This window comes from Cherax quadricarinatus, chromosome 76 (genome assembly GCF_038502225.1).
Source record: "Cherax quadricarinatus isolate ZL_2023a chromosome 76, ASM3850222v1, whole genome shotgun sequence".
Taxonomy (NCBI): Eukaryota; Metazoa; Arthropoda; class Malacostraca; order Decapoda; family Parastacidae; genus Cherax; species Cherax quadricarinatus.
In genome coordinates this window covers 20,318,627-20,340,305 of record NC_091367.1, presented here as the reverse complement: position 1 = coordinate 20,340,305, position 21,679 = coordinate 20,318,627, and the positions used below count along the sequence as shown (strand labels likewise).

Genomic DNA, 21,679 nt, shown 5'->3' with positions numbered 1-21,679 from the left:
ATGGTAAAGTTGATATGTTAGCCAAGAAGAGTACCCAGAAAGAGAATGTAGAATATAACTTTGGTATCTGTGTTTAGCGTTAGGAATAATATTAGGAGAGAAGTAAATAATAAAAATGATTGTTATAGGAATGCAGTTAGAAGCCTGAGTTGGTCTATAACCCACTATGATAACATGAACATAGATAAGTATGTTTATGGAGCAACTTGCAGTGTGAACAGACTGACTGATGTTGTAGTGGCCAGGCTTAGGCTTGGTTACAAGTACTTCTGGCAGTTTGGGAGACACACAGATGATGATCAAACTAAATGTAAATTATGTGATCAGGTATATGGTCACTGTCTTGAACACTGTGCTTAATTGTCCACTTATTGAGGAATACAGAGATAGACAGTATAATAACCTATGTGGCATGTCAAGATATCTTATTAATGAAAATAAGATACCAGATATACTAAGCAAATTTCCTAAATTTGCTTGTAACAGATAAGTGAACTATAGATCTTTTCTCCTTTCAACACACTGGCTGTATCCCACCAAGGCAGGGTGGCCCAAAAAGAAAAAGAAAAGTTTCCTTTTAAATTTAGTAATATATACAGAAGGGGTTACTAGCCCCTTGCTCCCGGCATTTTAGTCGCCTCTTACAACACGCATGGCTTACGGAGGAAGAATTCTGTTCCACTTCCCCATGGAGATAAGAGGAAATAAACAAGAACAAGAACTAGAAAGGAAGTAGCAGAAAACCCAGAGAGGTGTGTGTATATATATGCTTGTACATGTATATGTAGTGTGACCTAAGTGTAAGTAGAAGTAGCATGTGTATGAGACAGAATAAAAAGACACCAGCAATCCTACCAACGTCTAAAACAAACAATTACAGGCTTCCGTTTTACTCACTTGGCAGGACGGCAGTACCTCCCTGGGTGGTTGCTGTTTACCAACCTACTACCTAGGTGAACTATAGATATGTAGATATAAATCCATATGTATTCCTGTTAAACTTTGGGGCCTAGTTCCTAGGCCTTTTGTGTATCCATATGCTCTTGCGCTACCGTCCACAGGATGGATATGGGGTGCACAATAAACTAGCCACTTCGGTGGCAAAATCTAATCTTTTGTATGTTATGGAATGTCACTGGGAATTAATGATTTGTTCCTTAGCTATGAACTTTTAAGGTGTAACATGGCTTATTTTTCTGCCTTAGTTCAGAGTAGGTAGTTTAGTTAATGTTTTTAATGACTGCAATAGTTTATAAATTAAGATTTTATTTAGCTCAAGATATTTTAAATTACATTTTTTAAAAGGAGCATTTTTTATACACTAAGCTCTTTGACGTAGGCTCATTACTTTACTTTTTTTTGTGGTTTTAATGATTGCTCTAGGTCTGTTTCTTTATGGTTCAAACTCTACACCTTACACTTGCTGTTACTGCTCACCTAGCAGTAAGTAGGTACCCGGGTGTTAGTCAAGTGGTGTGGGTGGCATCCTGGGGGACAAGATCGATGTATCCCAACGGAAATAAGTCCTCGATGACATATAAACATTCTTGGGTAATCCTGTGTGGCTAACCCTCTGGATTAAAAACCTGAACATATCTTAGTGTTTCCAGATTCATTATTAAAGAAAATACACATGTATTTGCAAATAAATGTGGAAACAAGTTTTTTAATAAGCAAATTAAAAGGAATTCTTAACATGTTCTTGAGTAATTTTCCCCTACCATTATTTTTAGCAGTAAAATACTTTGAATCATGTGACCTCTCTAAGATTTCACACTAAAATACAGTGGACCCTCGCCTAATGATATTAATCCGTTCCTGAGAGCTCATCATTAACCGAATTAATTTTTTCCAAAAGAAATAATGGAAATCAAATTAATACGTTCCTGACACTAAAGTATGAAAAAAAAAATTACCAAATGAAATATACACATTTTTATACACCAAAAAAAGAAGACATGCATAATTACTACTCTACTAAATAAAGAATACATGACACTTGCCTCTATTGAAGATCTGGTGATGACTGATGGGATTGGAGGAGGGGAGTTGGTGGAAGTTATTGTTTGGAAGAGGAATCCCCCTTCCATGAGGACTTAAGGTAGCAAGTCCTTTTTCTGGGGTTACTTCCTTTCTTTTAATGCCACTAGGATAAGCTTGAGAGTCACTGGACCTCTGTCGCACAACAAATCTGTCCATAGAGCTCTGTACCTCACGTTCCTTTAAGATTTGTCTAAAATGGGCCACACATTGTCATTGTAATAGTCACCAGCACGGCTTCCAATAGCTGTGTTAGGGTAATTTTCATCCATAAAGGTTTGCAGTTCAATCCACTTTGCACACATTTCCTTAATCTCTTTTTTCAATTCCATACTAATTCTCACCCCTTTTTTACCACAGGGTTGGCACTAAAGCTTTCTTGGGGTTCATAATGACTTATTTTGCAGTTACAAGCACTAAAAATGCTGGGATAATGTTAAATGTACCAAATGTATGTGTAGATGCAACTGCACTGGCTGGCTTGTAAGCACTGGCACCCATGGGGCAGTGTGGACAGGTCCCGGACGAATCGCATTGGGCAAGTTTATCATTAGGTTGGGCAAAAAATTTTTACACTCGAACACTTCGTTAGGCAGATTTAACGTTAAGCAATGCATTCATTAGACGAGGGTCCACTGTGTTTCAATAACTTATTAAATCTTCTTTCAACAAACTGGCCATATCCCACCAAGGCAGGGTGACCCAAAACAAAACAGGAAAGTTTTTTTTTTATATTTAGTAATGTATACAGGAGTTACTAGCCCAATGGTTCAGCATTTTAGTCGCCTCTTATGACATGCATAGCTTATGGAGGAAGAATTCTGTTTCACTTCCCCACGGAGATAAGAGGAAATAAATAAGGACAAGAACTATTATGAAAATAGAGGGAAACTCGGATGGGTGTATGTATGTATATGTATGTACATGCATGTGCAGTGTTTTAAGTGTAAGTACTGTAGTAGTACCATGATATACCAGTTATCTCTTGTGTTTGAGACCACAAGAGATACCAGCAATCCTGCCATCATGTAAAACAATTAAAGGTTTCCACTTCACGCTCACTTGGTAGGACAGTAATACCTCCCTGAGTAGTTGCTGTCTACCAACCAGGGAGTTATTAACCCTTAGTGTCCAAACGTAGATCTACGTTTTTTCAACATTTGGAAGTATGTAAAAAACGTAAATCTTTTTTTTATTTGAAAACGTGCAAAAACAACTTTGATCTATTTTTTTTTATATGTTTGAAAATATGTAAAAAACAAAAAACGTAGATCTACTTTTGGAGCACTACGCATGTGAACATAGATCTGTTTGGACAGTTTAAGGGCTTAAATATGGTACTTTATTTTGCAACATAAACATAGCACACCAACACAATATCTAATTTAAAACAGGTCGGTTGTCCTGTGTATGTCCTTGGATAGGATAAGCTATATTCAGGGCATGTTAGACAGTATAGTTGATCAAAAATGTGTACATGGTTCTGAAGGTACATACTGATGAAGATTTAGACACATGTGCAACATCTGGGTATCTTTATTGTAGACGTTTAGCCATCCAGTGGCTTTATCAATACAGATTCTAGGACATAGAACTAGACAGTAGAACTATATACAAAAGATTACCAACAGACCCCTGGCAGTCTTCAAGCTGGCACTGGACAAGCACCTAAAGTCGGTTCCTGATCAGCCGGGCTGTGGCTCGTACGTTGGTTTGCGTGCAGCCAGCAGTAACAGCCTGGTTGATCAGGCTCTGATCCACCAGGAGGCCTGGTCACAGACCGGGCCGCAGGGGCGTTGACCCCCAGAACACTCTCCAGGTAAACTCCAGGTAATCACTCCCTCAGCCATGGAGTTGGTGTGAAGATCACCATAGTTATGTAGAATCTATACGACTACGGTGCGTTTCACACCAACTCCATTGATGATTACCTCATCTTTTGTATATAGTTCTTCTGTCTTCAAATTATGTCCTAGAACCTTTATTGATGAAGCCACTGGATGGTGAAATATGTACAATAAAGATACCCAGATGTTGCACATGTACTCGCCTAATTGTGGTTGCAGGGGTCGAGACACGGCTCCTGTCTAAATCTTCATCTGTCGGTATTGTATACCATTCTTGTAGAATGCACATACATACTGTAGATTTAGTAGGCAGGTATTAACTGTGTGGTAAATTTTGCCTAGGACAATTCAGTGGATAGTGGCTGACTTCCATTGAGATTGTGATGTTTTCCTTGATGGCATGAACACTACCAATACAGTAGTTCATAAACTTACAGCTGTGGGGTTCACCTCGGCGGGTATTGCTGCTGGATCCATGGCTGCCGGCATGATGTCTTCTGCTGCCATAGCTAATGGTGGGGCAGTTGCTGCTGGCAGTGTGGTGAGTATTCCCTTTATGGTAAATGTATTGACATATGCTGATACTTGCATTCAATACAGTATATTACAAGAAGATAAATATATAATAATCAGAACCCTGTACATAAACTGCATGTTAGATCATTATCTAAAAATGCCATTGTGGTTAATAAATTCATGTTATGGAATTTGCTACAATGATTGATTGTATTGGTATTAGCATACTTAAATTTCTGGTCTCTTGATAGGTGGCAGTTCTACAGTCAGCAGGTGCTGCAGGTATTGGTGCAGCTGCAACAGCTGGCTTAGCTGGTGCTGGGGCAGCTGTGGGTGTTGGTGTTGCAAAGGTCATTGATACAGTAACTGAGGAAGAGGATGACAAGAATGAATGAGGCAGCAACAAAATGGCTTAAAAAAAGATCTAGAAATTGATGAATATAACAGATTAGATGGAATGGTATTGGATTTATTAAAAAAAAGGCAAGAAAAGGATGCGAAGGTTCCCAGAGATGAATGAAGGACAGTGACCCAGGGAAAGAAAATTAATGTCACAAAGAAAATATTTGAAAACTGCATTGAAGAAAATTGTCAAGAGCACGACAAGATACTTTTTTGTGTGTGATTTCTTATTAAAGCTTTTGAGATCACTTTAATACTTTCATTATATAAATTTTTCATATTCTTCAAGGGAGCTCTAATTCTTAATTGAACCTTTTTAAGACTGTAAAATTCTTTAAGAAATTTGTCCCTTATTTCTACTGCATAATTTGAAAGTGTGGTCTCTTACTCCTGCTGCTGGTATCATGTTATGTTTTATTGTATTATCTCAAGAATTTTTCTCCATTCATTTATGAATGATAATCTTAAATATTTACTACCTCTCAATTCTGTTGGTAACATTTCAAGATTAATTTTCATGGTACAGATGCCTTACAACAGCTGTATATTTTAAAAGTAAATGTGCTCACTTCTTGAGACGGGTCAGGTCGACTATCAACAATTGTTGCTTTTACTAGAATGGAATAAAACTTGAGTGAATATTTTAGTTTTCTATTAAAATGTTTTTTCTCTTTTAGGTTCTAATGGTTAAAATTTTTCTTATTAAATTGAATCGTGGATAAAGAAAACTTATTTTTTTCTTCCATCACTAAAACCAAGGTAACTGTTGATCTGGAGGACATGTAGAATATACTTTAGAGACAACACAGTCATGCTTTTCTTGCTGTAAGCTTGACCTTTCAAACCAGACAAATGTCATTTTTTTATGAACTGACCTTTTACACCATGGTTTTTGTTTTCACATCTAGCTTGAACCTGCAGTTTCCATACATCCCACCATAGCCCTGCACGACTGGATTTATCATTTACTTTTAATTTTGTTTAACCCAACTCCTTAGATCAAATCTGTCTGCCTCCCATTCCCAAGGGGCTGTATCACCCCAACAGGTTTAGCACTTTCTATTAATAAATTAATTTTCTGTAGTACTATGCATGCTTTATATGAAATCCTCTTCAACAGGGATGGGTATTTATTGCTGTGGTAAAGAGGGGAGGGGAGGGGGTCTTCTTGCCGTGGTAAAGAGACTTTTGGTCTACTTCCTCTGACTGAACCTAACTACCTCCCCCTTTCCCTGTCCCATCCTCCCCATTTCTCCTTTCCTGCTTTTGACTTTTTGGGGTCATTCTAGCTCCTTGGTTGTGTAAAGGGTATCAATATCCTGCCCATTCCATTGAAGCTTTAGGTGGTGTTTGCCAGGGAATCTGGATCATCTGGGAATGTCCTAATAACCCCTCCAGGGGTTATTAGGACAACCCAGGGGTCGGGTTACGATGTCAGTTGGATTACAGGCGTATCTCAGGAAGCTGCCTCTTGGATTCCAGGAGGTGATGGTCGAAGGAGGTATGCCTTGTGGTGGGTTTCCAACCGCCCTCTTTTGTCCACTGAGGTGACTCAGTGGATGTGGGGTTGCTATACTAGATAGCTGCTTTACCAACATGACAGGTAGGCTATGGCACAGGTTCTATACTGCATCTGCACTGAGTCCCTTGGGCAAGGAGGGGGATATACAACCCTTTCAGGCCTCCTAGGAGCTGCTACTCTGTCCTCCCTCCCCAGTTTTTTTTTTTTTTTTTTAAGGGAAACTTATGGCAACCCCTTAACCATGACCTCCCTCCTCCCAAACCCTTTCCTGTGGCACCTTTTACAGACCTTGGCATGCCTTCAGACACCTCTTCCAACCTGCTACCTTTGGGTAACATTCTGGTACCTGGAGTTTACCTGGAGAGTTCCGGGGGTCAACGCCCCCACGGCCCGGTCTGTAACGAGGCTGCCTGGTGGATAAGAGCCTGATCAACCAGGCTGTTACTGCTGGCTGCATGCAATCCAACGTATGAGCCACAGCCCGGCTGGTCAGGTACCGACTTCAGGTGTTTGTCCAGTGCCTGCTTGAAGACTGCCAGGGGTCTATTGGTAATTCCCTTTATGTACACTGGGAGGCAGTTGAACAGTCTTGGGCCCCTGACACTTACTGTATTGTCTCTTAAGGTGCTAATGACACCCCTGCTTTTCATTGGGGATGTTGCATCATCTGCCGAGTCTTTTGCTTACGTTGAGTGATTTTCGTGTGCAAGTTCGGTACTAGTCCCTCTAGGATTTTCCAGGTGTATATAATCATGCATCTCTCCCGCCTGCATTCCAGGGAGTACAGGTTCAGGAAATTCAAGCGCTCCCAGTAATTAAGGTGTTATATCTGTTATGCTCGCCGTGAAGGTTCTCTGTACATTTTCTAGGTCAGCAATTTCACCTGCCTTGAAAGGTGCTGATAGTGTGCAGCAATATTAAAGCCTAGATAGAACAAGCGACCTGAAGAGTGTCATCATGGGCTTGGCATCCCTAGTTTTGAAGGTTCTCATTATCCATCCTGTCATTTTTCTAGCAGATGCGATTGATACAATGTTATGGCCCTTGAAGGCGAGATCCTCCGACATGATCACTCCCAGGTCTTTGACGTTAGTTTTTCTCTCTATTTTGTGGCTGGAATTTGTTTTGTACTCTGATGAAGTTTTAATTTCCTAGTGTTTACCATATCGGAGTAATTTAAGTTTCTCATCGTTGAACTTCATATTGTTTTCTGCAGCCCATTGAAAGATTTGGTTGATGTCCGCCTGGAGCCTTGCAGTGTTGGCAATGGAAGACACTGTCATGCAGATTTGGGTGTCATCTGCAAAGGAAGACACGGTGCTGTGGCTGACATCTTTGTCTGTCAGATATGAGGATGAGAAACAAGATGGGAGCAAGGTCTGTACCTTCAGGAATGGAGCTTTTCACTGTAGCCACCTCAGACTTTACTCTGTTGACTACTACTCTTTGTGTTCTGCTTGTGAGGAAATTATAGATCCATCTACCAACATTTCCTGTTATTTCTTAATCATGCATTTTGTGCACTATTATGCCATGGTCACATTTGTTGAAGGCTTTTGCAAATTCTGTATACATTACATCTGCATTTTTTTTTCTTCTAGTGCATCTAGGACCTTGTAGTAGTGATCCAGTAGTTGGGACAGACAGGAGCGACTTGCTCTAAACCATGTTGCCCTGGGTTGTGTAATTTAATGGGTATCTAGATGGGTGGCGATCCTACTTCTTAGGACCCTTTCAAAGATTTTTATATGGGATGTTAGTGCTATCGGTCTGTAGTTCTTTGCCATTGCTTACTGCCCCCTTTGTGGAGTGGGGCTACGTCTGTTGTTTTTAGTAACTGTGGGACGACCCCAGTGTCCATACTCCCTCTCTATACGATGGTAAAAGCATGTGATAGGGGCTTCTTGCAGTTCTTGATAAACACAGAGTTCCAAGAGTCTGGCCCTGGGGCAGAGTGCATGGGCATGTCATTTATCGCCTGTTCAGTCATTTGGCGCCGGGTGTTTACCAAATTCTGTGGCTCTCGTAAATTCATTTATATCTTCAACTCAGTCTGGTTAGAGGCTTGCTAAAAACTAAGTCATATTGGGACTTGAGTAGCTCACTCATTTCCTTGCTGTCATCTGTGTAGGACCCATCTTGTTTAAGTAGGGGCCCAATACTGGACGTTGTTCTCGACTTTGATTAGGCATAAGAAAAGAAATACTTTGTGTTTATTTTTATTTAATTTATGGCTTTCAGTTCTTCCCTCGATTCCTGACTCCTATAAGATTCCTTTAGCTTAAGTTCGATGTTTGCTATTTCTCTGACCAGTGTCTCCCTACGCATTTCAAATATATTGGCCTCTTTTAGCCGCTCTTATTCTTTTCCGTCGCCTGTAAAGGGAGTGCCTGTCTTTCTGTTTTACAACTACTACTATCTTTCAACACGCCGGCCGTATCCCACCGAGGCGGGGTGGCCCAAAAGGAAAAACGAAAGTTTCTCCTTTTACATTTAGTAATATATACAGAAGTTACTAGCCCCTTGCTCCTGGCATTCTAGTCGCCTCTTACAACATGCATGGCTTACGGAGGAAGAATTCCGTTCCACTTCCCCAAGGAGGTAAGAGTAAATAAACAAGAACTAGAAAGAAAATAGAAGAAAACCCAGATGGGTGTGTATATATATGTTTGTACATGTATGTGTAGTGTGACCTAAGTGTAAGTAGAAGTAGCAAGACATACCTGAATTCTTGCATGTTTGAGACAGAAAAAAAGGACACCAGCAATCCTACCATCATGTAAAACAATTACAGGATTCAGTTTTACACTCGCTTGGCAGGACGGTAGTACCTCCCTAGGCGGTTGCTGTCTACCAACCTACTACCTAGGACAACTACTACTATTTCTTAAAGAAATAAGCCTTGAGCATACATAATGCCACAGCGTTAATCTGTTCTAGGCTTAAGTTGGGGTCCGTGTTGCTTAGTCTATCTTCCCAGCTTATATCGTTTAGGACTTGGTTTACTTGGTCCCACTTTTTTCTTGTTATTGAAGTTGAATTTGGTGAATGCTCCCTCGTGACTTATCTCATTTTGTCAGTCTGGGGCTCCGCACATACATGTCTGAACCTCGATTCTGTTGTGATCTGAGTATATTGTTTTTGATATGGTGACATTTCTTATCAGATCATCATTGTTAGTGAAGATGAGGTCCAGTGTATTCTCCAGTCTAGTAGGTTCTATTATTTGCTGGTTTAAGTTGAATTTTGTGCAGAGATTTAAAAGTGTGTGTGTGTGTGTGTGTGTGTGTGTGTGTGTGTGTGTGTGTGTGTGTGTGTGTGTGTGTGTGTGTGTGTGAGTTCTCGTCTGAGCTGCCTCCTGGTGTTATCACTGCAACAACATTATTTGCTATATTCCTCCATTTTAGGTGCCTTAAGTTGAAATCCTCCAGGAGCAAGATGTTGGGGGCAGGAGCTGGAAGGTTTTACAGACAGTGGTCAATTTTCAACAGCTGTTCCTGGAATTGTTGGGACGTTGCATCCAGAGGCTTGTAGACTACCACAATGACTAGGATTTGGTTCTCTATCTTTACTGCCAAAACTTCCACTACATCATTTGAAGCATTAAGCAGTTCTGTGCAAATAAGCAACTCTGTGATATACAGGCCAAATCTCCCCCCCCCCCCTTTGCCTGTTCACTCTGTCGTAACTGTTTAGGTTATAACCTGGGATCTGTATTTCGTTGTCCAAGTGATCCTTTATGTGGGTCTCTGTGAAAGCCGCGAATATTGCATTTGTCTCTGCAAGCAGTCCACAGATGAAAGGTATTCTGTTGTTCGTTGCTGGCTTGAGACCCTGTATATTTGCAAAGAATGTCATCAGATTGGTGGTACTGGAGGGGGACTTTTTGCGGCACCAATATCTGTATCTGTTGGTTTGGAGTGGAGGCCATCGACTGTGATTCCACTCCAGAAATAACGATTTGGTGTACAATTTCTGCCATTTCCTGCTAGTTTTTTTTTTCCTTCCTGGCACTAAGAAAACCTCTCCCTCTTGAGTGGTTGTGGCTACCCAGGTTTTCCCATGGTCTGGATGTTTTGTATCTTTTTGTCTCCTTTAGATGGTGTGCCTGGCAATTTAAGTTATAGTACTGTCTTTCCTGTACTGAGCAGGGACACATTTCAGGGTGAAAAAGCTTACAGGAAGGGAGTTTGCATTTTCCTGTTGTCATATTGGCACGGCATTTTCTAGGGTGGTTAAAGTTGCACGTCCCATCTGTTTTTCCAGATATTCCATGCCTGCAGATACCAAGTGCATAATATATGCATAGGCTTGGTTTCTGTTTGCCTTGGGTTTTTGTGACTGTATTCCCTGTTGGTGCAAGTTTTCCTGTCTCATTCCTCTCCTCACTAGTACTAACAAAGGAACTCTCACCCGTTGTTTCTGGTAATATATCCTCACTATTGCTAGTGGAGTCCCCTTGTTTGCTATCTCCTGTGGTATTACTAGTTTGTAATATTGGTTTTATATTGTCCTTGACTACACTTGTTTCCCCACTACAGCTCCTGTCTCCCTCGATGCCACTAATGTGCATTCCTCCATGCGTGCAGAACACCTCCAGCCTCACAGTAACTGTCTACAAGGGCAGCACCTCCAGCCTTAGTTTCTGACTACATGGCCAGCACCTCCAGTCATACAATTACTGTCAGCCAGGACAGCATCTGCACCAAGGGCAATAGGACCATCCAGCCCAAACTTTATTTTCCCATCTGTTATAGAATGCTTCCAGGTTTTCTATGAAGGCTGCTTTGATGTTAGTCTCTTTTAATACCAATGTGATTTTAGTCTACAGATTGATCTCATTTGGGCATACCCAAAAACACTTCTCTGATTTAATACCACTTCTAGATAATTCTTGGATATCTGCACAAGGGGCATGTAATCCATGTGAAAGCCCGTTTGTTTAATTTACTGCAGACTACACAGGATTTCATAATGTGATTTCAATGGTTGATTTACTGTAATTCTACTAATAACCTCTTGAATATTCTAATAATAACCTCCTTAAAGTGAAGATCTGGCTATTTGTATTTCTAACAATATGAAGTTCAACGATGAGAAATTTCAATTACTCAGATATGGTAAACATGAGGAAATTAAATCTTCATCAGAGTACAAAACAAATTCTGGCCACAAAATAGAGCGAAACACAAACGTCAAAGACCTGGGAATGATCATGTCGGAGGATCTCACCTTCAAGGACCATAACATTGTATCAATCGCATCTGCTAGAAAAATGACAGGATGAATAATGAGAACCTTCAAAACTAGGGATGCCAAGCCCATGATGACACTCTTCAGGTCGCTTGTTCTATCTAGGCTGGAATATTGCTGCACACTAACAGCACCTTTCAAGGCAGGTGACTCCGGGTTTAGCGCTTCCCCCTTGATTATAATAATAATAATAATCAAGGCAGGTGAAATTGCTGACCTAGAAAATGTACAGAGAACCTTCACGGCGCGCATAACGGAGATAAAACACCTCAATTACTGGGAGCGCTTGAGGTTCCTAAACCTGTATTCCCTGGAACGCAGGCGGGAGAGATACATGATTATATACACCTGGAAAATCCTAGAGGGACTAGTACCGAACTTGCACACGAAAATCACTCCCAAGGAAAGCAAAAGACTTGGCAGACTATGCAGCATCCCCCCAATGAAAAGCAGGGGTGTCACTAGCACGTTGAGAGACAATACAATAAGTGTTAGGGGCCTGAGACTGTTCAACTGCCTCCCAGCATACATAAGGGGGATTACCAATAGACCCCTGGCTGTCTTCAAGCAGGCACTGGACAAGCACCTAAAGTCGGTTCCTGACCAGCCGGGCTGTGGCTCGTACATTGAATTGCATTCAGCCAGCAGTAACAGCCTGGTTGATCCACCAGGAGGCCTGGTCACAGACCAGGCCGTGGGGGCATTGACCCCCGGAACACTCTAGGTATATTAGATAAGCTTACCACTCTGTTACTGCTTTATAGTTATTGTTTGTGCTTGATAAGGGTGCCTAGAACCCCTTCTGTTTATTGTCCAATGAATCTGTTTGAAACCAGTCAAGGGTTCGGAACCAGTCGGATCTGATCAGTGGATCACTTATTTTGGTCAGTGATTTGGGCTAGCACATGAAGGAACTACGTACTGGAAATTATTTAACTGAGTAATATGTCATTAGACTGATATAAAAGTATAACTTGCATGTTGGAGAACCGGTGGTGGCCGAAAGAGGTATGGTCTGTGGCGGGTATCCAGCCACCCTCTCCTTTGCTCACCTAGGTGGCTCGGTAGATATCCCAGATGGCTGGTTTACTGGCATGAAGTGTAGGGTATGGCGCGGGTTTTATGCTGCATCTGCAATACCTGCGGTGTTGGGGTCCTTGGGGATTTACAGCCCTTTCGTTCCTCCTAGGAGCTATCCCTCCACGTTCCCCCTTTTGTTTTTTTGTTTTTGCTAAACAAGAAAAAAGTGACATAACCATGGAGTGTGAAGTCCATGACACAGCTCCCCCCAGGCCCCTTTCTGCTACCACACCTTGTTCCCTTCCTACCTCGTTATTTGACCATTTCAGAGATTTCTCATGCTGGTGCCATTTCATCTCCTATTCCAGGTACTGAGGTTCTGCCTGACTCCTTTGATACATTTGTCCTCCACACTTTGACCATGCTTCCAGCTTCTCCCTCTATGGTGTGGCGATTTTTGGATCGCCCACTCGTCCCACACCTAAACGCCCAAGACCATCGCCTGATGATACTCCTTTGCTTCCTTCTCATTCTGCCCAGAAAAGGCTGGTATGACAGTCTCCCCTTACATTTTGTTTCAAATTGCACAGTGGACAAAAAATTTTTTATTCTGCGATCGCTGTATAGCCCTTGTGGCTTAGCGCTTCTTTTTGATTATAATAATAATATTCTGCGACAGACTTCTTCTCCTGACTATCTTTCCAATCATATTATTAGCAAGACGCTCCTTCGCCATGTTGGTCGAGATGTATCCTTTCATGCTTTCAAGAGAGGTGCACGCATCAGCACGGTACAGAGCACTAGCCAAGCTTGTGATCATTCTCTTCTTAGAACCATGGATGCTATTCCTGTAACTGCTGTATAATCCTCCGGGTTTAGTGCTTCCCCCTTGATTATAATAATAATAATATTCCTGTAACTATTGAAAAACATCATAATCTCAATTCTTATAATGGTACTGTCATTCTACCTCACAACATTGTCCAACAGAATTTCCAGACATGTGATGATGACATTCAAATTCAAATTCAAAGTTTATTCTCTATAAGGATTACAATGCTGGGTTTACAGAAATTTGGTTATTGTTTGGTTTACATGTAGTAAAATTGTGATTACAGAGTGTACCACTAGAACGCTTAGCATGGCTAGGCATTTCGGGCAGACTTAGTTTTATTCTTAATTGTAAAATATTACAAATTATGAGGTAAGTTGGTATTATGGCTAAGTGACTAAATACTAGTTTGTGAGTTTAGCAATGTGACTGCTTTTGTTTTGGCACAGTATATAGTTTCAGTATTGGAGTATCACATTCTGGAACAGCTTGTGTTCCAAGACCTCCCAATCCTCAAAGTAGACACTTACGTCCTCTGTTCCTGCAGGCAGAGACGATACCTTTACAATGTACCTCACTTCACTGTGGGACACAGTTTACAAGTTCCAAAGGTGATTCCTACACCAGAAGAGTGTAGAAATTGCTGGCATTTTGGTCCTCCAGCAAAATATTGCAGGTCCATGGCTGAATGTCCAGTTTGTGGTGCCGATGACCTGGAGTTTACCTGGAGAGAGTTCCGGGGGTCAACACCCCCGCGGCCTGGTCTGTGACCAGGCTGCCTGGTGGATCAGAGCCTGATCAACCAGGCTGTTACTGCTGGCTTCATGCAATCCAACGTACGAGCCAGAGCCCAGTTGGTTAGGTACCGACTTCAGGTGCTTGTCCAGTGCTTGCTTAAAGACAGCCAGGGGTCTATTGGTAATCCCCCTTATGTATGCTGGGAGGCAATTGAACAGTCTCGGGCCCCTGACACTTATTGTATTGTCTCTTAACGTGCTAGTGATACCCCTGCTTTTCATTGGGGGATGTTGCATCGTCTGCCGAGTCTTCTGCTTTCGTAGTGAGTGATTTTCGTGTGCAAGTTCGATACTAGTCCCTCTACGATTTTCCAGGTGTATATAATCATGTATCTCTCCCGCCTGCGTTCCAGGGAGTACAGGTTCAGGAGCTTCAAGAGCTCCCAGTAATTGAGGTGTTTTATCTCCGTTATCCGCGCCGTGAAGGTTCTCTGTACATTTTCTAGGTCAGAAATTTCACTGCCTTGAAAGGTGCTGTTAGTGTGCAGCAATATTCCAGCCTAGATAGAACAGGCGGCCTGAAGAGTGTCATCACAGGCTTGGCATCCTTAGTTTTGAAGGTTCTCATTGTCCATCCTGTCATTTTTCTAGCAGATGCGATTGATACAATGTTATGGTCCTTGAAGGTGAGATCCTCTGACATGATCACTCCCAGGTCTTTGACGTTGGTTTTTCACTATTATGTGGCCGGAATTTATTTCATACTCTGATGAAGTTTTAATTTGCTCATGTTTACCATATCGGAGTAACTGAAATTTCTCATCATTGAATTTCATATTGTTTTCTGCAGCCCACTGAAAGATTTGGTTGATGTCCACCTGGAGCCTTGCAGTGTCTGCAATGGAAGAGACTGTCATGCAGATTCTGGTGTCATCTGCAAAGGAAGATACGTTGCTGTGGCTGACATCCTTGCCTTTGTCAGATATAAAGATGAGAAACAAGATGGGAGCAAGTACTGTGCCTTGCAGAACAGAGCTTTTCATCGTAGCCACCTCAGACTTTACTCTGTTGACTACTACTCTGTGTTCTGTTTGTGAGGAAATTATAGATCCATCTACCAACTTTTCCTGTTATTCCTTTAGCACGCATTTTGTGTGCTATTACGCCATGGTCACATTTGTCGAAGGCTTTTACAAAGTCTGTGTATATTACATCTGCATTCTTTTTGTCTTCTAGTGCATCTAGGACCTTGTCGTAGTGATCCAGTAGTTGGGACAGACAGGAGCGACCTGCTCTAAACCCATGTTGCCCTGGGTTGTGTAATTGATGGGTATCTAGATGGGTGGCGATCTTGCTTCTTAGGACCCTTTCAAAGATTTTTATGATATGGGATGTTAGTGCTATCGGTCTGTAGTTCTTTGCTATTGCTTTACTGCCCCCTTTGTGGAGTGGGGCTATGTCTGTTATTTTTATTAACTGTGGAACGACCCCCGTGTCCATGCTCCCTCACCATAGGATGGTAAAAGCTCGTAATAGGGGCTTCTAATCTCATTTTGTCGGTCTGGGGCTCCGCACATACATGTCTGAACCTCGACTATGTTGTTATCTGAGTATATTTTACCTGGAGTTTACCTGGAGAGAGTTCTGGGGGTCAACGCCCCCGCGGCCCGGTCTGTGACCAGGCCTCCTGGTGGATCAGAGCCTGATCAACCAGGCTGTTGCTGCTGTCTGCATGCAAACCAACGTACGAGCCACAGCCCGGCTGATCCGGAACTGACTTTTTGATATGGTGACATTTCGTATCAGATCATCATTGTTAGTGAAGATGAGGTCTAGTGTATTCTTCAGTCTAGTAGGCTCTATTATTTGCTTGTTTAAGTAGAATTTTGTGCAGAGATTTAAAAGCTCGTGTGTGTGTTTGTGCGTATGTGTGTGTGTGTGTGTGCTCGTCAGAGCTGCCTCCTGGTGTTATCACTGCAACAACATTATTTGCTATATTCCTCCATTTTAGGTGTCTCAATATGTCTTGTAGTCTACCTCCCTCTTGCATTGTCATGAGGCTTATCTATTTTACTCTTGCCAAGTTTACTTCAGTGAGTGAAAAATCTGTTGTCTCAAGGAAGCACCTGGAGTTTACCTGGAGAGAGTTCTGGGGGTCAACGCCCCAGCGACCCGGTCTGTGACCAGGCCTCCTGGTGGATCAGAGCCTGATCAACCAGGCTGTTACTGCTGGCTGCACGCAAACCAACGTACTGCCAAGTCTTTTGCTTTCGTAGTGAGTGATTTTCGTGTGCAAGTTCGGTACTAGTCCCTCTGGGATTTTCCAGGTGTATATAATCATGTATCTCTCCCGCCTGCGTTCCAGGGGATACAGGTTTAGGAGCCTCAAGCGCTCCCAGTAATTGAGGTGTTTTATCTCCGTTATGCGCGCCGTGAAGGTTCTCTGTACATTTTCTAGGTCAGCAATTTCACCTGCCTTGAAAGGTGCTGTTAGTGTGCAGCAATATTCCAGCCTAGATAAAACAAGTGACCTGAAGAGTGTCATCATGGGCTTGGCCTCCCTAGTTTTGAAGGTTCTCATTATCCATCCTGTCATTTTTCTAGCAGATGCGATTGATACAATGTTATGGTCCTTGAAGGTGAGATCCTCCGACATGATCACTTCCAGGTCTTTGACGTTGGTGTTTCGCTCTATTTTGTGGCCAGAATTTGTTTTGTACTCTGATGAAAATTTAATTTCCTCGTGTTTACCATATCTGAGTAATTGAAATTTCTCATCGTTGCAATGGCACTCTCTCATCTGCACCTCCAGGGAAGTGAGTTACTAAACAACCTCCTTCCCATATCTGGGGTCCCAACTTCCACAGCCTCCTCTGTGGTCACCCCTGGACTCGGAAATCCCTACCTCGACACCTCATTCTGTTCTCACTCAAAAGTTTGTCTACATAGCCTTGTAAAACCACACCCTATCGCCCCTCTACTTCTCCAAAGTAGAAAAAATCACCGTTGTTGAAATCCCCTCACCTCCTTCCCTTCTACCTGCACATTTTTCCTTAACACTCTCTGTACCTGGTCCTTCACCTCTTACTGACTTTGTTACGAATGTGGAGGTTCATCCTCCTCCTCGTACAGTACCTTCCTACCCTGTCCCCTCCCAAGTTTCATCCTCTTCCTGTTCTCTTTTATCCCCCTCCGCCATTGTCCCAATCTTTACTCGCCCTCCTCCTTCCATCTCCAATATCGTCTCACATACAACGTCCTTATCCTCTGAAACACTTGAAGCTATCTCCAAATATATTGAGGAGACTAGACCATTGATGGACACTGATCCACCTTTATTTCTCTTTTTCACAACTCCTTTCTTTGCAGCTTGTAGGTTTTCTGCTGCCTCCACATGAGGACTTTTCTAACCCTTCTAGTCTATAGATACCTGTACCCTCAATTTTCTTGTATCTTTCTCTTCATAAATCATGGCCTATTTACAGTGGAATATCCGTGGCCTCAGAGGTAACTGGGGTGAGCTTCAAGTGTTGCTCTCCCAGCTTTCCCATGTTTGTGTTTGTTTACAAGGACCCAAATTACGCTCCACTGTTACATCCCATCTCAGGCTATGTTTTGTTATATTCATTGGATCCTTTTCCTGAGGAAACTTTTAATGAAAGTGCACTTCTTGTATGCACTGGTATACCATGCCATCAGATCTTCGTTCATACTTTGCTGCATTACCATTCAAGGGAGGTTCCTTTATGCTGGTGAGGGGCTCTTGATCTAGGGGATTGGATCTGTGCTCCAGTTCCCTAAATTAAGCCTGAATACCTTCCTCTCCCCCACAGGTGCTGTGTAATCTTAAGGGTTTAGCGCTTTCCCATTATAATAATAATTTGCTGCATTACACTGTATCGTGCAACCACTTGAATAAGTAGTATACAGTCTGTTCTTTGTATCTCTCCTCGGGCATTATCTATTACAGATGTTGAGTTTCTGGTTTCTTCATTACCCCTACCACTTCTTATCATTTCCTCTGGGAAGTGTCTCACTGTGACTCTTCCCCCCCCCCCCCCCTCCATGTTTTAAATATGGGTGCTCCCACCCATTTTGACCCTCTTGCTCAATCTCTCAGTTTGCTCTTCATCAGTTGCACTAGTTTAGTTTAATATGTTTATTATGCACCCCATACCCATCCTGTGGGCGGTAGTCAAAAGATTACAGAGGTACATAATGGGTCCAGGGACTGGGCCTCAAAGTTTTGATAGCTGAGCAATTTACAGAGGTAATGAATTCACAATTTACAAAGGTAATGAACTCACAATTTACAAAGGTAATGAACTCACAATTTACAAAGGTAATGAACTCACAATTTACAAAGGTAATGAACTCCAGGTAGGTCTAGTCACAATCATGACAAGTTACAAAGGTATTTACAGATTACAGAGGTACACAATGGGTCCAGGGACCGGGCTCCAAAGTTTTGATGGCTGAACTAGGTACAAGGTAATGAACTCACAAGTTACAAAGGTAATGAACTCACAAGTTACAAAGGTAATGAACTCACAAGTTACAAAGGTAATGAATACTGTAAGAATGGTTACTTACGTTTATACATGGCTGCAATCATGAACAAATTTTAGAGTAATGAGCAATTCACACTTCCACACCCGGTCACAACTGTAGTGAGTTATTGGTGCAAATGTTGATTGCTGAGTCTCTCTCTCTCTCTACTAGACTTTACTTGGTCTGTGCTTCCAGATTTATATGACAGCGATCATTTTCCTATTCTTACTGCCCATTCGCATTCTCCCCCTCCTCGAAGCCCATGTTGACAATTTGACTGAACGAATTGGGACCTGTACTCATGTCAGACTGCTCTATTGATGAGCTGTTACACTTTTTTCGACCTCAGTTTCTCATGCTATACCCCAAACCTTGAGCAGGCATTCTCAGAAATGCGTACCATGGTGGTCTCGTGCTCGTGCTGTACATTTGAAATGCACTGCATGGGGCACATATTGTTACAGTAGGACCAGTGACTCCTTGATTCTAATTATTATGATCATGAGGGAGCGCTAAACCCATAGGATTATACAGTGCATGGGGGAGTATGGAAGGTATTCAGGCAACTGGAGCACAGATCCCATTCCTTAGAACGAGAGTCCCTCACCAGCATCAAGGAACGTCCCTTGATATGGTAAACATGAGGAAATTAAATCTTCATCAGAGTACAAAACAAATTCTGGCCACAAAATAGAGCGAAACACCAACGTCAAAGACCTGGGAGTGATCATGTCGGAGGATCTCACCATAACATTGTATCAATCGCATCTGCTAGAAAAATGACAGGATGGATAATGAGAACCTTCAAAACTAGGGAGGCCAAGCCCATGATGACACTCTTCAGGTCACTTGTTCTATCTAGGCTGGAATATTGCTGCACACTAACAGCACCTTTCAAGGCAGGTGAAATTGCTGACCTAGAAAATGTACAGAGAACCTTCACGGTGCGCATAACGGAGATAAAACGCCTCAATTACTGGGACCGCTTGAGGTTCCTAAACCTGTATTCCCTGGAACGCAGGTGGGAGAGATACATGATTATATACACCTGGAAAATCCTAGAGGAGCTTGCACACGAAAATCACTCACTACGAAAGCAAAAGACTTGGCAACGATGCACCATCCCCCCAATGAAAAGCAGGGGTGTCACTAGCACGTTAAGAGACCATACAATAAGTGTCAGGGGCCCGAGACTGTTCAACTGCCTCCCAGCATGCATAAGGGGGATTACCAACAGACCCCTGGCAGTCTTCAAGCTGGCACTGGACAAGCACCTAAAGTCGGTTCCTGACCAGCCGGGCTGTGGCTCGTACGTTGGTTTGCGTGCAGCCAACAGTAACAGCCTGGTTGATCAGGCTCTGATCCACCAGGAGGCCTGGTCACAGACCGGGCCGCGGGGGCGTTGACCCCCGGAACTCTCTCCAGGTAAACTCCAGGTAAGACAGAGTGGGATTTGTTCATTAAGAATTTGTTCCAGCAGGGCAGACAGTTAACCAAAATTTTTACATTGAGGTCAAGACATCCGAGGGAAGATACGAGAAGGAAATGTCCGGCACTGTGGGCGTTCAATGATTAGTTCATTAACCATGATTATGCCCCTGTTCATGCAGCACTGTCTGTCCAGCATTTTCGGGCCAAAAACAACACTGCAGTCATCTCCCACTCACTCCCATATCTAGCCAACCCTGTGAATTTTCTTTCTAAAAATAAAAATGGCACTCAATGGCGAGCTTCAAGTAGAAACTCAGGCTGCACTAGATGTTAGGAAAGAAGAGTTTCAGAAATATTTCAAGAAATGTGTACAACCCCACAATGAGAGTACTTCGTTGGAGAATGCTTCGACTAGATGATTATGTATGCCTATATACAGCCTCTCCTCACTTAGCGACGTACTTGTTCACTGACACCCCAGACTTACGATGGGCTCTCTGGCTAGTATTCATACTTAAATAATGTATATTAGAGCTGATTTCCTCTATTCTGTTTATTTCAATATACAGTACACTACTGTATAAACATTTAAAAATATACCAGAAATGTTATAAATGGTGCAAAGGTGACATTAAAACAGTATAAAAGATGGTTGACACAAACTCACTACCATTATAGTATGCTCCTCACTTAGTGATGAATTCGTTTAACAATGTGGTCTTAGGAACGTAACTCTGTCGTTAAGTGAGGAGAGGCTGTATTTTTATTTTCATGTCAGTCCAGGAACTTTTTGATGACACCTCGTACCTATCATCCAAGGACACCAGAGGGCCATTCAGCATTCACCCAGGCAATCCAACTCCTACTTGACAACCGCACCACCACAGAGGTCCATGTTAGACCTGGCCAATAACTCATTTCATTTTCCCTGTACCTAGGAGGTGACTTTTACAAGGGGAGAAAGATGTTCGCAGTAAGGAAACCCAATGGAGAGGAAGAAATGCAGAAGAGGGAAGTGGATATTTAGATTCAATCTGAGGGAGGAGATAGGGTTTTGATTCCTTAGATCAAGAGTCCCTTCCCAAAGAAGGAATATTATTTATTTATTTATTTATTTATTTATTAATTTGAATAAAAAAAACTGGAGAAGTATAAGACTTTATTACAAAACTCATACAATATCAGCTTGAAAACTAAAATATACTTTTGGGCTTTCAGACTGTAATGTAGATAACAAATTACTTTTAAATTATATTATGAAAATTGCTTCAGTAGTTTATTTTGGAGCTTTTCATTTACAAATGGTGAGACTGGAAGAAATATAATAAAAGTTATATAATGTATCAAAGATTAACAAATTTTAAATATTTAAAAAATAAATTAAAAATTGTAAGATGATTCATGTTTGTTTGAGAATTAAAAGTGAAATTCAAATTGTTAAGATATAGATAAGTTTTTAAGTTTACTTTCACTACTGATAATTATATTCATCACCTGAATAAAATTTAAGTATTATAAATGAATACCA

At 41.9% G+C, this 21,679-nt stretch overlaps 1 protein-coding gene across 1 annotated transcript in view; it reads left to right on the top strand.

The window, feature by feature from the left end:
* The window catches only part of LOC128703677 (interferon alpha-inducible protein 27-like protein 1), a 49,898-nt gene extending 44,365 nt beyond the window's left edge, over positions 1–5,533 (top strand). Inside the window, exons 4-5 of the mRNA XM_053798456.2 lie at positions 4,325–4,428; positions 4,655–5,533. Coding sequence (XP_053654431.2) covers positions 4,325–4,428; positions 4,655–4,798 — 248 coding nt within the window. The 3' untranslated portion in view covers positions 4,799–5,533. The remainder of the gene's footprint in view (positions 1–4,324; positions 4,429–4,654) is intronic.
* The last annotated feature ends 16,146 nt before the right edge of the window (positions 5,534–21,679 follow it).